We start from the raw sequence: 12,032 nt of genomic DNA, 5'->3' as shown, positions 1-12,032 counted from the left end.
TGGGGGTGCTTTTATCTTCAGGTAATGTGGGAGCTTCTGTTTTTTAATGGCTTCTTATTTTTATTTTATTTTTGAGAGTACTTTTTTTTTCTTGAACAGTAGTTCCCAAACTTGTCCGTCTCCACGTGAGAAATGCCCCGGCCGTGTCTCAGGCGCTGAGTGGCCCTGGCCGCAGGCCGTCAGCATTTCTGGGGGTGCCCGTGTGTGGTCCGCACCAGGCTCCCTGTAGAACACGGAAGGTCTTGCTGTGCAGCTTGAGGGCCTGGTCATCCTCCATGCTTGGGGATGATTGGTTAGGTTTGGGGGGCTTTAGCCCTGTCCTGCCAGGTTCTGAGTTGTTGGTGGAACGAGGTGGGCTCTGATCCAGTTGTGTGTGTCCTTTTGTGTTCTTAAGTAAACAGGATCAAAGACCAGTACAAGGTGTCTGTGCGCATCCCTCCCGACAGCGAGAAGAGCAACCTGATCCGCATCGAGGGGGACCCGCAGGGTGTGCAGCAGGCCAAGCGCGAGCTGCTGGAGCTCGCCTCCCGCATGGTAAGCCCGCGGCCAGGGTGCGTCTGTGCGGCAGCGGCTCTGCCTGTGCCGTCCTGGAGCGGGGCTGGCACAGGTGTGACTTGCTGGGATGGGAGTTCCCTTTGCTCCCACCCCCCCAATCCCCTGGACCCTGTGTTGTGCTGGGGAGGTGCGAGGGCTCTGCAGCGGGGGTCTCAGCTTTGGCTGGATCCCAGAGGCCCGGCTGTAGGAATTGTGGTGACTTCTGGATGCTTAAATGCCCCCAGGTGATTCTCATGTACAGCCAGAGTCAAGAACCATGGCTGTGTGGTCACGTGCACGGCCGCAGCAGGGGGGCGGCACCTTGTTCCTCTTCCTCGAGACGAAGCTACCAGCCCTCACACACGGTTCCTGGTTTTCTGAGTCCAGTGCAGACAGACACCTCCTTGTTCTGGGGTGTCTTGTCCTGGTTCTGGATTATGTCCTGGTGCTGGGTCACTGAACCCTTGTTTCTCTGTCAACCTGATGCTGGCCTGACCCACAGTCTCCCGGTTGTTTGAAACGTTTGGTTAGCTACTGGTGTCTGTCCCTGTACTCCAGCTCTGCTCGTTCTCTTGCGTTTCTCCTGCGTTGTGACAGGACCTCTGGAGGAGGGCGAGGCCTCACGGCCACTGCTGTTCAGCAGACGTGCTGGATGGGCTGCTGTGGGAGCACTTCCGGGTGCAGGGCCCTACAGTCCGTTTTCTAGTTGTACTTTGCTCAGGAGAACAGCACACGAGCCACGTGCTGGAGGAAGCAGGTGTCCCGTGAGGTTCTGCCGGCCTGGGGCACCCGGCAGTGCTGCAGGGGTGCACCTGGGCACCCTTCACTGTGCTCAGTTGTATTTTTAGGAGAATGAGCGCACCAAGGATCTAATTATTGAGCAGAGATTTCATCGCACAATCATTGGGCAGAAGGGTGAACGGATCCGTGAAATTCGGGACAAATTTCCAGAGGTAAAGGTTTCCCAAAGGCATTCTTTGTTCAGGGTTTTGGAGTCTGGTCCTTGTGTGTAATCAGGCTTGGTCTCCTGATGATTCGTTGCAGGTTATCATCAATTTTCCAGACCCAGCACAGAAAAGTGACATTGTCCAACTCAGAGGCCCCAAGAATGAGGTGGAAAAGTGCACAAAGTACATGCAGAAGATGGTGGCGGATCTGGTAGGGGGACGTTCTCCATCCTTTGTTGTGTGACAGTGTCACTGGTGGCAGGGGGCTGGGGCTGTCACCAGGGTGGCGTGCCGTCTCATGGTGTCTGGACTGGCAGAAATGGTCGTGACCTCAGTGTCCTTTTCCCATGTAGGGTTACTTTGTTTATTGGGAGGTCTTCAGATCCCTCGGTAGAGAAACCCTCCCACCCGGTGAGGAGAGTGGTTACACGGGGAGCATGAGGGGGCACTTACTGATTGCTTATCCTCCTCGAAACTTGGGATGCGAAGAGGCAGTTTGGAAAGTGCTGGAGGGCAGTTGGTGGGAGGGCTGCAGGCGCCCAGGGCTTCCCAGGGGTTCTTGGGTGCTTGGACTTGACCTCCTCAGAGAGGTGACAGGGAGGGCGCCTGCGCTGCCCCAGAGGGCAGGGATTCCTGCAAGCTGCCGACTGTGTGTGTGTGGTTTGAGCTCACTCCTGGGACGGGCGTCCCGGCCTCTGCCCGTTCTCGGGCAGCTCTGGTCCTGGCTGTGACACCCGCAGGACTGTTGTGTGTCCAGGCACCTTCTGGATGGTAGACGCGCATCTACCCGATGGCAGGCTCTCTCGCAGGCCGCGCTTCACGGGGGCTTCGCGGCAGCTGGCTGTGGCTCTGGGGGCCAGACGCTGGGAGGAGGAGCTGATGTCTGTGGCTCACTGCCGCGGAGTCCTGTCATCCCATCCAACCTTGGGTTAATCTTGTGCCATCTTTTTTGTTTTTCAGGTGGAAAATAGCTATTCGATTTCTGTTCCGATCTTCAAACAGTTTCACAAGAACATCATTGGGAAAGGAGGTGCAAACATTAAGAAGGTGACCAGCCAGCGTCTCTCGAATCTTAGTGCTGCTCAGCCTTACCCCGCAGCCCTGCACACTCTGGCTTTAGATTTGGAGGAGGGAGACTTCCTGCCCAGCCCTGGGAATCAGCTCCTCGTGGCCCCCCTCTCTCCTTGTAGATTCGGGAAGAAAGCAACACCAAGATCGACCTTCCTGCAGAGAATAGCAACTCGGAGACCATTATCATCACAGGCAAGCGAGCCAACTGCGAGGCCGCCCGGAGCCGCATCCTGTCCATCCAGAAGGACCTGGTAAGGGGTGGCAGGCGGTGAGGGGCGTGTGGGCCTCTGCGGGCTGCTGCCACTACCCCCCAGCACTTAGAAGTTGTCCCTTCTGAGAGCGTTATTCTTTTTTTCTTCCAGTTTTTTGAAAAATTAATAGGCAAGAAACTGCATGTCTTTAAAGTGTGCAGCGTACATTTTGACGTGTGTTTATGTTACCGAAAGTTCGGTCTCTCTGTGCACGGGCGCCGAATCAAATCCTGGAGACAGATTTTGGGTGAAGTAGGAAAGGACAGCTTTGTTGCTCTGCCGGGCCAAGGGGGACACAGCGGGCTCCTGCCTCGAAAGACTGTGTGTCCCAGCCCAGAGGACCTGGTGAGGGGTTTATAACAGTGGCTCCCAGGTGGGATCTGACAGGATCAGGGCGTGCGCAGGGTCTCAGGGTCTCAGAGTCTCAGATCTCCTGATCTTGAGGAGCTTCTCTGGTCCCTTTGATCTCACCTCAGGTGGTGTCCTGGCTGCTCCTCCCTTGATTAGCAGCTGTTCACATCCGCCCTTTGGAGCCCAAGGGAGGTCGTGGAGGCTGGAGTCTTGCCTGTAGAAAGGGGGACAGAAGGAGGCCTCGGTGCCCAGACCCCATTCGGCTTCAGTTCCTGGGAGCCCCACGGGGCCCCACTCGGTTCCATTTCCACCGCTGGAGTCACTCCACAGTCAGGAGAGCGCGCACGCCATCACCCCCGAAGCACCCTCATTCCCCCTTTTCATCCCCCCTCTGCCCCCCAGGCTCCTGGGGGCCCTCCCTCCTGTCACCCGGTTTCCCGGTCTCCCTGCTGCGGTGGGCGAGTGTGAGCTTCCCACTTCCCTTGGTGACCGGGACCGCGGCGCCCCCTCCCGCAGCTCTAGCTGCTCTCACTCCACAGGCGCCTCCAGGCTCACCCGTGTTGTCACGCGTGTCGGCGCTGCTTCGTCTTCAGCGGGAGATCCTGTTCCTTCTTGCGTGAGCTTTGTTGTGTGTGTCTTTCAGGGGGTTTTCTCTTTTATCTAAGTTGTCAGGTTAATTAGCATAAGACTTTCTTAATATTCGCATATCATCTCTTTCCTCTCTGGTGATGTCACCTTGCTCGTTCCTAATGTGTGTGCTTGGCAGCGTTCTAGAATGATCCCCTGTTAACCCTCGTCACAGTGTTCCCTCTGAAATCTACTTTTTCTCATGTTAAAGCAGGCTTCTTTTAGGCAGCTTGCTTTTTTATTCAGTTTGACCATCTCTGCCTTTTAAATAAAGGTGTTAATGTTTTATTACATTAGTAATTACGTATGTGTTATATGTTACATATTGCACGTTTTGTTACATACACTTAATGAGATAATTAAACTATACTTGATGTGATTATAACGTTTCCATTTTTAAAATTGTAGTAAAGTTTGAAGAACGAAGGTTAGTGTCCTAACCGTTTTTAAGAGTCCAGTTCAGTGGCACTGGGTCCACTCACACTGTTGTGCAGCCGTCACCGCCATCACCTCCAGAATTGTCTCATCTTCCCAAACACCAGTAACAGCTCCCTCCTTCCCTGGCCCCAGCTCTTGGCCCGTGTGATCATTTTACACGCAGCACTTGGGTTTAAACCTGCTGTCTTGCTATTTGTTTTCTTTTTGTCCTATCTACTTTGTTCTCTCTTCTGCCTTCTTTTGGATTGGATGTTTTTGATTCCTTTTACCTCCTGTTTTGGTTTATTGGGTGTAGCTCTGTTTTATTTTAGGGATTGCTTTAGGGTGTTTGGTACACATTTTCAGCGTATCAGAGCCGGCCTGCAGGTGACTTGGTGGTGCTTGAAGTGTAGTGTGCGGAGCTGAGAACAGTGGGCTTCCTGCCCCGCCCCCGCCGCGGTGCTTCGTCAGCGTGCGGTACACCCACACGCCATCGTTAACCTTCGTGTTTAAATCCCCAGTTTAAATAGTGAGAAAAATTTACCCACATAAACATACGTCTGCACTCCAGCTGTTCATCCCTTCCCTCCAGCCCATGACAGCCACCCGTCTTTTCACTGGCCTCGTCTTTTGCCTTTTCCAGAACGTGAAATAGTTGGAACAGCATGTAGCCTTTCCACACTGGCTTCTCCACTTAGTAATAGGTACTAGGATGGGTCTTTGGTGTCGTGAGGAGCGGCCAGACCATCTTCCACGGTGGCTGCAGCGTCTCGCATCCCTGCCAGCCTCCAAACCCTCAGGTTGGCGGGTGTCCTTTGCCTGGCTGTCTCTCACGTACGTGGTTTCTGCCGAGACACCTCGTGTCCTCCTTGCTCCTCTGGCTTGTTTGGTGGTCGTGTCACCCGCAGGTTGTGCTGTGTCAACCTCACTCATGTTTCTTTGCTTGGGGTTCGTCAGGCTCCTTGGATGTGTGCGGTCGGAGTTGTCATCAAATGTGGAAATATTTGGATTATTTCTTACTATTTTTTCTGTCCTCCAGAAACTCAGATTAGCTGGTGTCAGGCAGCTTGGTCTTGCCCCGCCCTCACCATTGCTTTTTTTATTTGGTTGGGGGGGAGGAGTGCTTTTCCCCCTCCTTTCTCTCAATTCATTAGCTTTTTGCAGTCTATAATCTGTCTGTGGTCATCCGAGTATATTGTTCTCTTTGCAGATACTGTCTTCTCCTCTAGATGCTCGGTTTCAGCCGTTTGTTTTTATGCTTGATATGTCAGCCTTGCCTTTGGCTTTTTGACACAGTCTAGTGAAAATACCCCTTCTAGTGTCACTGGCCTGCTGGCTCTAACATCTGTGTCATTTTTGGATTTTTTTCCATTGTTCGTTCCTCATGATGGGTTGTTTATTCCTACTTCTTTGCATGTTTAGTTTTTTTGTTCTTTTTTATTTGTTTTTGTCGAATGCCAGATGTTATGAAGTTTACTTTGGTGGATGCTGGATATTTTTGCACTCCTATAAATATCTTTGAGCTTTGTTAAGTTACTTTAAAACAGTTTGCTCCTTTTTGGACTTGCTTTCTGGATTTGTCAGGTGGGATGACAGTGGTGCTTAGTCTAGGGCCTGCGGTGGTCCTTTCCCTGGCCCCGCCGGTCTCTTTGCACATTCAGCCCATGAGCCTGCAGTGCTGGGGCCACTCTCTCTCCGGACAGTCAGGTCTGCGTCCTTGATGTAGGGGCTTGGCCGGGGGCAGGGACTGGGCTCAGCCTGTTGGCTTGTGCCTCCAGCGTCTTGTCATCGTGTCACGAGGGAGGTGAATCCAAGTCCTTGGTGCTGCGTTTTGACAAGAGGCAGGGTCCTCGCTGATGGGGCTCTCAGGGAGGGTTGGTCCTCGGGCCTCTCGGCCCTGCCTGTGCTGTAGGCACCTGAGAGGGACACGTGGCTCTCTCTCCTCGCATGTCCGCCTTACGTGCTCCCCGGTGCTGTGTGTGGTTCCAGGCCAACATCGCCGAGGTGGAGGTCTCCATCCCCGCCAGGTTGCACAACTCCCTCATCGGCACCAAGGGCCGCCTCATCCGCGCCATCATGGAGGAGTGTGGCGGGGTCCACATTCACTTCCCCGTGGAGGGCTCGGGAAGCGACACCGTGGTCATCAGGGGCCCGTCCTCGGACGTGGAGAAGGCTCGGAAGCAGCTCCTGCACCTGGCGGAGGAGAAGGTGAGCACTGCCCCGGAGGGTTGCTGTGTCCGTCCTCTTGCACGCTGGATGCCTCCACACCCTCTCTGTGTGACAGGTTAGGAGACACCTGTATATACCTGTATGTCTCTGATTTTGCCGCCACTGAAGGCCCTTTCCAGCTCGGACATCTGCATAATCAATGTAGAAAAGTTGCTGTTAGGCTTGTTAGTTGGGGCTTTTTTCCCCTTAAGTGTGACTTACGTGCAGTACATCTTAGTGTATAGTTCTGAGGTTCATGTGACCACAACTCAGTCTCTGGACCGTCACCTCCCAAGGTCCTCCACTGACTCCGTCGCCTTCACTCTTGTGTCAGAACCCACGTGCTGCTCTGTTTCTGAACCCTGCCCCGTTTCAGCAGCACCGCAGGTGGATGGCTAGCTTTATGGGACATCTTGGGAGTCCTTCAGCTTTGTGCTTTTTAAAATTGCTCTGGCTATTCTAGATCCTTTGTCTTCCCGTATGTGTTTTGGAACCAGCACATCCGTTTCTAGAGTGAGAATCCTGCTTGAATTTTGATTGGGGTCGTGTTGAACCTAAAGATCGAATCAGGGAGAATTTCCGTCTCGGCAGTTTTGGATCTTCCAGCCCACATGGCTTCCGTTTTTAAACTCTGATTTTTCGTTGGTGTTTTATAGTTTTTAGCACGAAGATCTTGTTCACGTTTTGTTTGGTCTGTGTGTCTGTTTGGTTTTTAGTGGTATTGTACATGGTTTTTTATGCATTTCCACTTCCAGTTATTGTCATGTGTAGGAGTATGTTTGGTTTTTGCATGTTGGCCTTGTTCTATGGATGTGGCCTACAGCTCCCTTCTTAGTGCCAGTACCTTTTCTGTAGATTTCTGTGAGTTTTATAGGTGACACACACCACCTGTGAGTGTGCAGTCGCAGTTCTTTCCTTCTGACCCGGACGCCTCTGGGTCTCGTTTGCCACGCCGCTTGGGCCTCGGCGCGCGCAGCCACGGTGAGCGGACGGCCCCGCCTGGCCGGGGACTCGCAGCCCTCGGTCCTTCGCTGCGGGGGAGGGGTGCAGCGGGTCTTCCGCAGATGCTCTCCATCTGGCTGAGGACACGCGTGTCCGTGTCTGGCTTGCAGCGGGTTCTTACAGGAGAGGGGTGGGATCTGCTGCGGGGTCGCCCGGCTGTTCTTTCGCGTGTGAACATTCGATCGATCTGGTGTTTCCGGGGTGAAGCCCGCTGGGTGTGATGTCTCCTCCTCCGCCATGTTGCTGGGCGGGCCTCACCTCACTAGTTAGCTTTTTTAGAATGCTTCTGTTTGTGAGTGTTTGTCTAAAAAGTTGAAGATTCTTGGCAGTGGTTTGTGAAACCAGCCCTTAGCGATAACAGGTCAGTCGTTCACTGTTTCACTTGGGGGCCGTGTTTCATGACAGGAGAAAGGAGAGCGCGTCCCCTGGCATGGGCTTGTCCGCCTGGGGCTGTGTCCCCTTGCGCTGTCCTGACGCCTCTGCCAGAGGAACTGGCATCTTGGCCAGGGCTTCTCCTGGGCCCTGGTTTTGTGGCGTCAGGGAGCGAGGGCTGGACAGGACCCCGTGCCATCGGCGGGTGTCAGGAGGAGGTCGGGGTGCCCAGGCCTGGGAGAGGCTCCGGGAGTGCCGTGGACGTCCCGCCGTGTGGTGCAGCCCACGGCCTGCATCCCCTTTGAGGCGGGGCTGCAGGTGGAGAGCAGCTCACACAGGTTCGGTCCCTGCTGGTCAGGGGCACGACGGGGGCTCTCGGTCGAGTGCTGTTCCCAGCTGGGTGTTTCTCATCATGGAGGGAAGGAGAAGTGCGAGCACTGTCTCGTCTGGCTGTCCGTCTGCGTGTTTTGGTGAGGTTTGGGTAGCCCCGTGTGGGGGTGTGTTGGTGACAGTGTGAGAACTCCCCCTCCACAGCGCTGTCCCCTAGGCCCTCGGAGTCACCTGCCCCGGGGGCCAGGCGGGCGGCTCAGGCCGGCGAACGTGGGGTTGGTTTCTGCAGCAAACCAAGAGTTTCACCATCGACATCCGCGCCAAGCCCGAGTATCACAAGTTCCTCATCGGCAAAGGGGGCGGCAAAATCCGCAAGGTGCGCGACAGCACCGGGGCCCGCATCATCTTCCCGGCGGCCGAGGACAAGGATCAGGACCTCATCACCATCATAGGGAAGGAGGACGCCGTCAGGGAGGCCCAGAGGGAGCTGGAGGCGCTCATCCAGAACCTGGTGAGGCCTGGTGGGAGCTGGGCCGACGGGGGGTCCTGGGAGGCGCGGTCCGCAGGGCTTCACGCCGGGCCCTCCCCTCAACGCCGCAGGACAACGTGGTGGAGGACCACATGCTGGTGGACCCCAGGCACCACCGCCATTTCGTCATCCGGAGAGGCCAGGTCCTGCGGGAGATCGCCGAGGAGTACGGCGGGGTCATGGTGAGCTTCCCGCGCTCCGGCTCGCAGAGCGACCGGGTTGCCCTCAAGGGGGCCAAGGACTGCGTGGAGGCCGCCAAGAAGCGCATTCAGGAGATCATCGAGGACCTGGTAGGCGCCCGGGGACCGGGGTGGATGTTGCCTCCCTACCCCACAGCCGGGCCCCAGCGACGCGTCCGCCTCCTTCCTGCCGGTGGGTGGGAATCCCACGGCCACCAGCCCCTCCCCGCTGTGCTCCCAAGGGAGGAAAGCAGCTCCAAGGGGAGAAGTCAGGGGAAAATGGGGGGGGGGTTAACGCCTCGCCCAGCCTCCCTTGGTGGGGGGGGGGGGGGGGGCGCTAAGGGCGCCTCCTGCCGTGCGGTGGGGGAGGGGCCTCCTTTGTAGGGAAGTGGGACCTTGTTGTCACGTTCCAGGCCCCCCGGTGGTAGTTGCAGCAAGAAGCCTCCCCTTTGGACCTGCCCCGCACCGCTCCTCCCTCCCGTCCTGGACTTGCCTCAGAAGGCTCCCCACCCCCACCCCGTCCATGCAGCGGAAGTGGCTGTGGGGGCGGGAATGAACGCGGTGTGGATGTGAATTTGACCCTAAGCAGCTGACCTTTGGCTCTTTTGGTTTCCTTTGTGCTGTGTCTCCCCCAGGAAGCCCAGGTGACCATAGAATGCACCATACCCCAGAAGTTCCACCGATCGGTCATGGGCCCCAAAGGTTCCAAAATCCAGCAGATTACCCGGGACTATAACGTTCAAATCAAATTCCCAGACCGGGAGGACAACCCAGGTGGGTCCCTGCGGTGAGCCCTGTGCCGAGCGGGGAGCGGGCTGGGTGGTCCCAGCCTGGGGAGGAGGCAGGCGGCTGCTGGGCATCTTGCCGGAGCGCCTGCCTTGCTGGGGCTCCCGCGCCCGTGCACTGCGGGCGCGCTGGCGGCTGTTCTGGGGCCGACTCCCCTGGCCTCAGAGGGGCTGTGTTAGTTGCTGCAGGGTGACGAGGTGCCTCTCAAATGTCCTGGAGGTTCAGAGCTGCTGGTGACCAGGCCTGGGGAGGGCAAAGTGCCTGCAGCCTCCGAGGTGGGGGTGGGGTGGGGAGCCCCCGAGCACAGGCTGCCACCTCTCCCGGGTGGGGGCCCTCGGTGTGCCGTGTGCGCTGGGCTCCGTCCCTGCAGCGCCTCCTGGCCGCCGCGCCCCCCCCCCCCCCCCCCCAAGCACCCCTGACCCCCCCCAGAGGGCACCATCGAGTGGCTGGCGGCCCTTCCGCTCCAGGTGTCCTGCCTGTGACGTGGCACGCGTGTGCCCCGGGGCCGGGCGAGGCCGTGGGTCCTCCCTGCCCCGACACGACGGCTGGTTCCGCGCCCCTCCCTGAGGCCCCGGGAGGCGGGTCTGCGGGCGCCTGCAGAGAGCCCCTCAGTGCTCTGTCCCCCGCCTCCCCCGGAGCCGGTCCCGGCTGCCGAACTCCTATTTTCCGGAGAAGATGGGCTGTTTTGAGTAGAAACAGGGTGTCATGTTTGTCACGTGTATGTCTCACACTTGAATGTTTACTTTCTAATTCTGAAACTTCACGTTGAAGAAGAATTTCACAGAACGGTGTGAAGGCACACCCAGGACCCCCCCCAGTCACACACAGGCGCGCTTGCTTTTTTCTGAGTCATTTGAGTGTCGTCTCCAGGCCCATCGCTTACCTGTAGTGGCTTCTCCATGAGGGTGAGGACATTCTCATATCACTGGAGGTGACCATGGCACAGTCGCCAGAATCAGGCGGTCCAGTGTCACGTGGTACTGCTGTCAAACCCGTGGTCAGCACGCAGCTTCTGCCCACCTTAGACGCACCCTGCCGAGAGTGTGTCTCCCCTGCTCAGTCCAGGCTCGAGACTGCTTAGGCGGTGTGTCTGCATGCCTTCTCTCCCGGGGCCTGTCTTGCTCTTCTTGGCACGAGAAGCGGATCCCTCCTCGTCACCCTCTCCGGCCCCTCCCAGCTGCCTCCCCCCAGCACTGGTTGTGGGTTGTCGTGACTGTCCGTGTGCTGGTCTCCCGCCCTCTCGGGCACGATGGGCCCTGCGCTGCGCCCCTCCCTCAGCCTCCGGGACAGGTGGCTGCATTCTGCAGGTGCGGAGGCACGGTCTCACTCGCCCGGCCAGACCACGTTCTCCTGGGTTCAGGCGGGACCTTTTCCTCCCGCTCCCCAGCCGGCACCTCGTAGGTGCCGGACCAGCGTGCGGATTCGGATGGAGACGAACATCCGGCTGTGGCCTGAGCTGCCCCTTCCCTGTCCCTAGTGCACAGCGTGGAGCCTGCCGTCCAGGAGAACGGGGATGACGCCGGGGAGGGGAGGGACGGCAAGGAGGCCGAGCCCGGCTCTCCCAGAAGGTGTGACATCATCATCATCTCTGGCCGGAAGGAGAAGTGTGAGGCCGCCAAGGAAGCCCTCGAGGTGCGTTCAGAATCCCCACCCCCATCCCCCGCCTCCCTGGGGCCCGTCGAGACCCTGAGCACCTGGGCTGGCACTAGGGGTGGCGCCAGGTTGGGTCACAGCACAGGAGTGGGGCTGTCGGTGGGACAGTGCAGTGGGTGGCCTGGGTGGCGTCCCATCACTCTGACCCACTCTGGGGTCCCAGTAAGGCCGGGGTCAGGGTGAGTCCCTGCATGAGCCCCGTCCTCCTCCTCCTCGGGCCCCAGACGCCCGTTTCCCTGGAGTCGTGCTTCTCTGCTTCTGCAAGGGGCTGCTGTGTTCAAGAGCGCGGGCTCAGGGCCTGTTGTCTACCTGCCACGATGGCCTGAAGACTGCATTCCACGTCCTTCTCCCGTGTGCTCTGTTGAGTCGAAGGTCTGGGCAGCATTCTCAGTCTAGATGCAGCAGTGCAGAAGGTTCTGGGCAGCAGCCTGGTTCTTATAGGGCTCTTCCCCTGTGGTCCACGAGGGCCTGCTGCCAAGCCCACAGGGTCCCTCTGCTCCCCACTCTCACGCCTCACCTCCACCCCCGCCCTTCAGGCACTGGTTCCCGTCACCATTGAAGTGGAGGTGCCCTTTGACCTTCACCGGTACATCATCGGGCAGAAGGGAAGCGGGATACGCAAGATGATGGATGAATTTGAGGTAAAGCTGCTTTGCGGACCCTCTCCCTGGAGACCAGGTGTCGGGAGGGAGCGGCCCCCAGGTCGGGAGGCCAGCCCTTGGGGGAGCACCTTTCTGCTGCTCGGGTCTCTGAGCAGCAGGGGCAGGCTTCACGT

The 12,032-nt window shown here is 57.7% G+C and overlaps 1 protein-coding gene across 4 annotated transcripts in view; it reads left to right on the top strand.

Moving 5' to 3' along the window:
- The window catches only part of HDLBP (high density lipoprotein binding protein), a 63,755-nt gene that overhangs the window by 47,169 nt on the left and 4,554 nt on the right, over nt 1-12,032 (top strand). For all 4 annotated transcript variants that reach the window (XM_057744125.1, XM_057744126.1, XM_057744124.1 and 1 more), the window contains 11 exons: nt 395-534; nt 1,383-1,487; nt 1,579-1,692; nt 2,442-2,528; nt 2,672-2,803; nt 6,188-6,406; nt 8,400-8,621; nt 8,711-8,929; nt 9,454-9,592; nt 11,082-11,236; nt 11,794-11,898. In XM_057744125.1, the coding sequence (XP_057600108.1) occupies nt 395-534; nt 1,383-1,487; nt 1,579-1,692; nt 2,442-2,528; nt 2,672-2,803; nt 6,188-6,406; nt 8,400-8,621; nt 8,711-8,929; nt 9,454-9,592; nt 11,082-11,236; nt 11,794-11,898 (1,637 nt within the window). The remainder of the gene's footprint in view (nt 1-394; nt 535-1,382; nt 1,488-1,578; nt 1,693-2,441; nt 2,529-2,671; nt 2,804-6,187; nt 6,407-8,399; nt 8,622-8,710; nt 8,930-9,453; nt 9,593-11,081; nt 11,237-11,793; nt 11,899-12,032) is intronic.

The sequence above is a fragment of the Hippopotamus amphibius genome, chromosome 8, assembly GCF_030028045.1.
Source record: "Hippopotamus amphibius kiboko isolate mHipAmp2 chromosome 8, mHipAmp2.hap2, whole genome shotgun sequence".
NCBI lineage: Eukaryota > Metazoa > Chordata > Mammalia > Artiodactyla > Hippopotamidae > Hippopotamus > Hippopotamus amphibius.
This window is presented reverse-complemented; position numbering and strand designations above follow the sequence as displayed.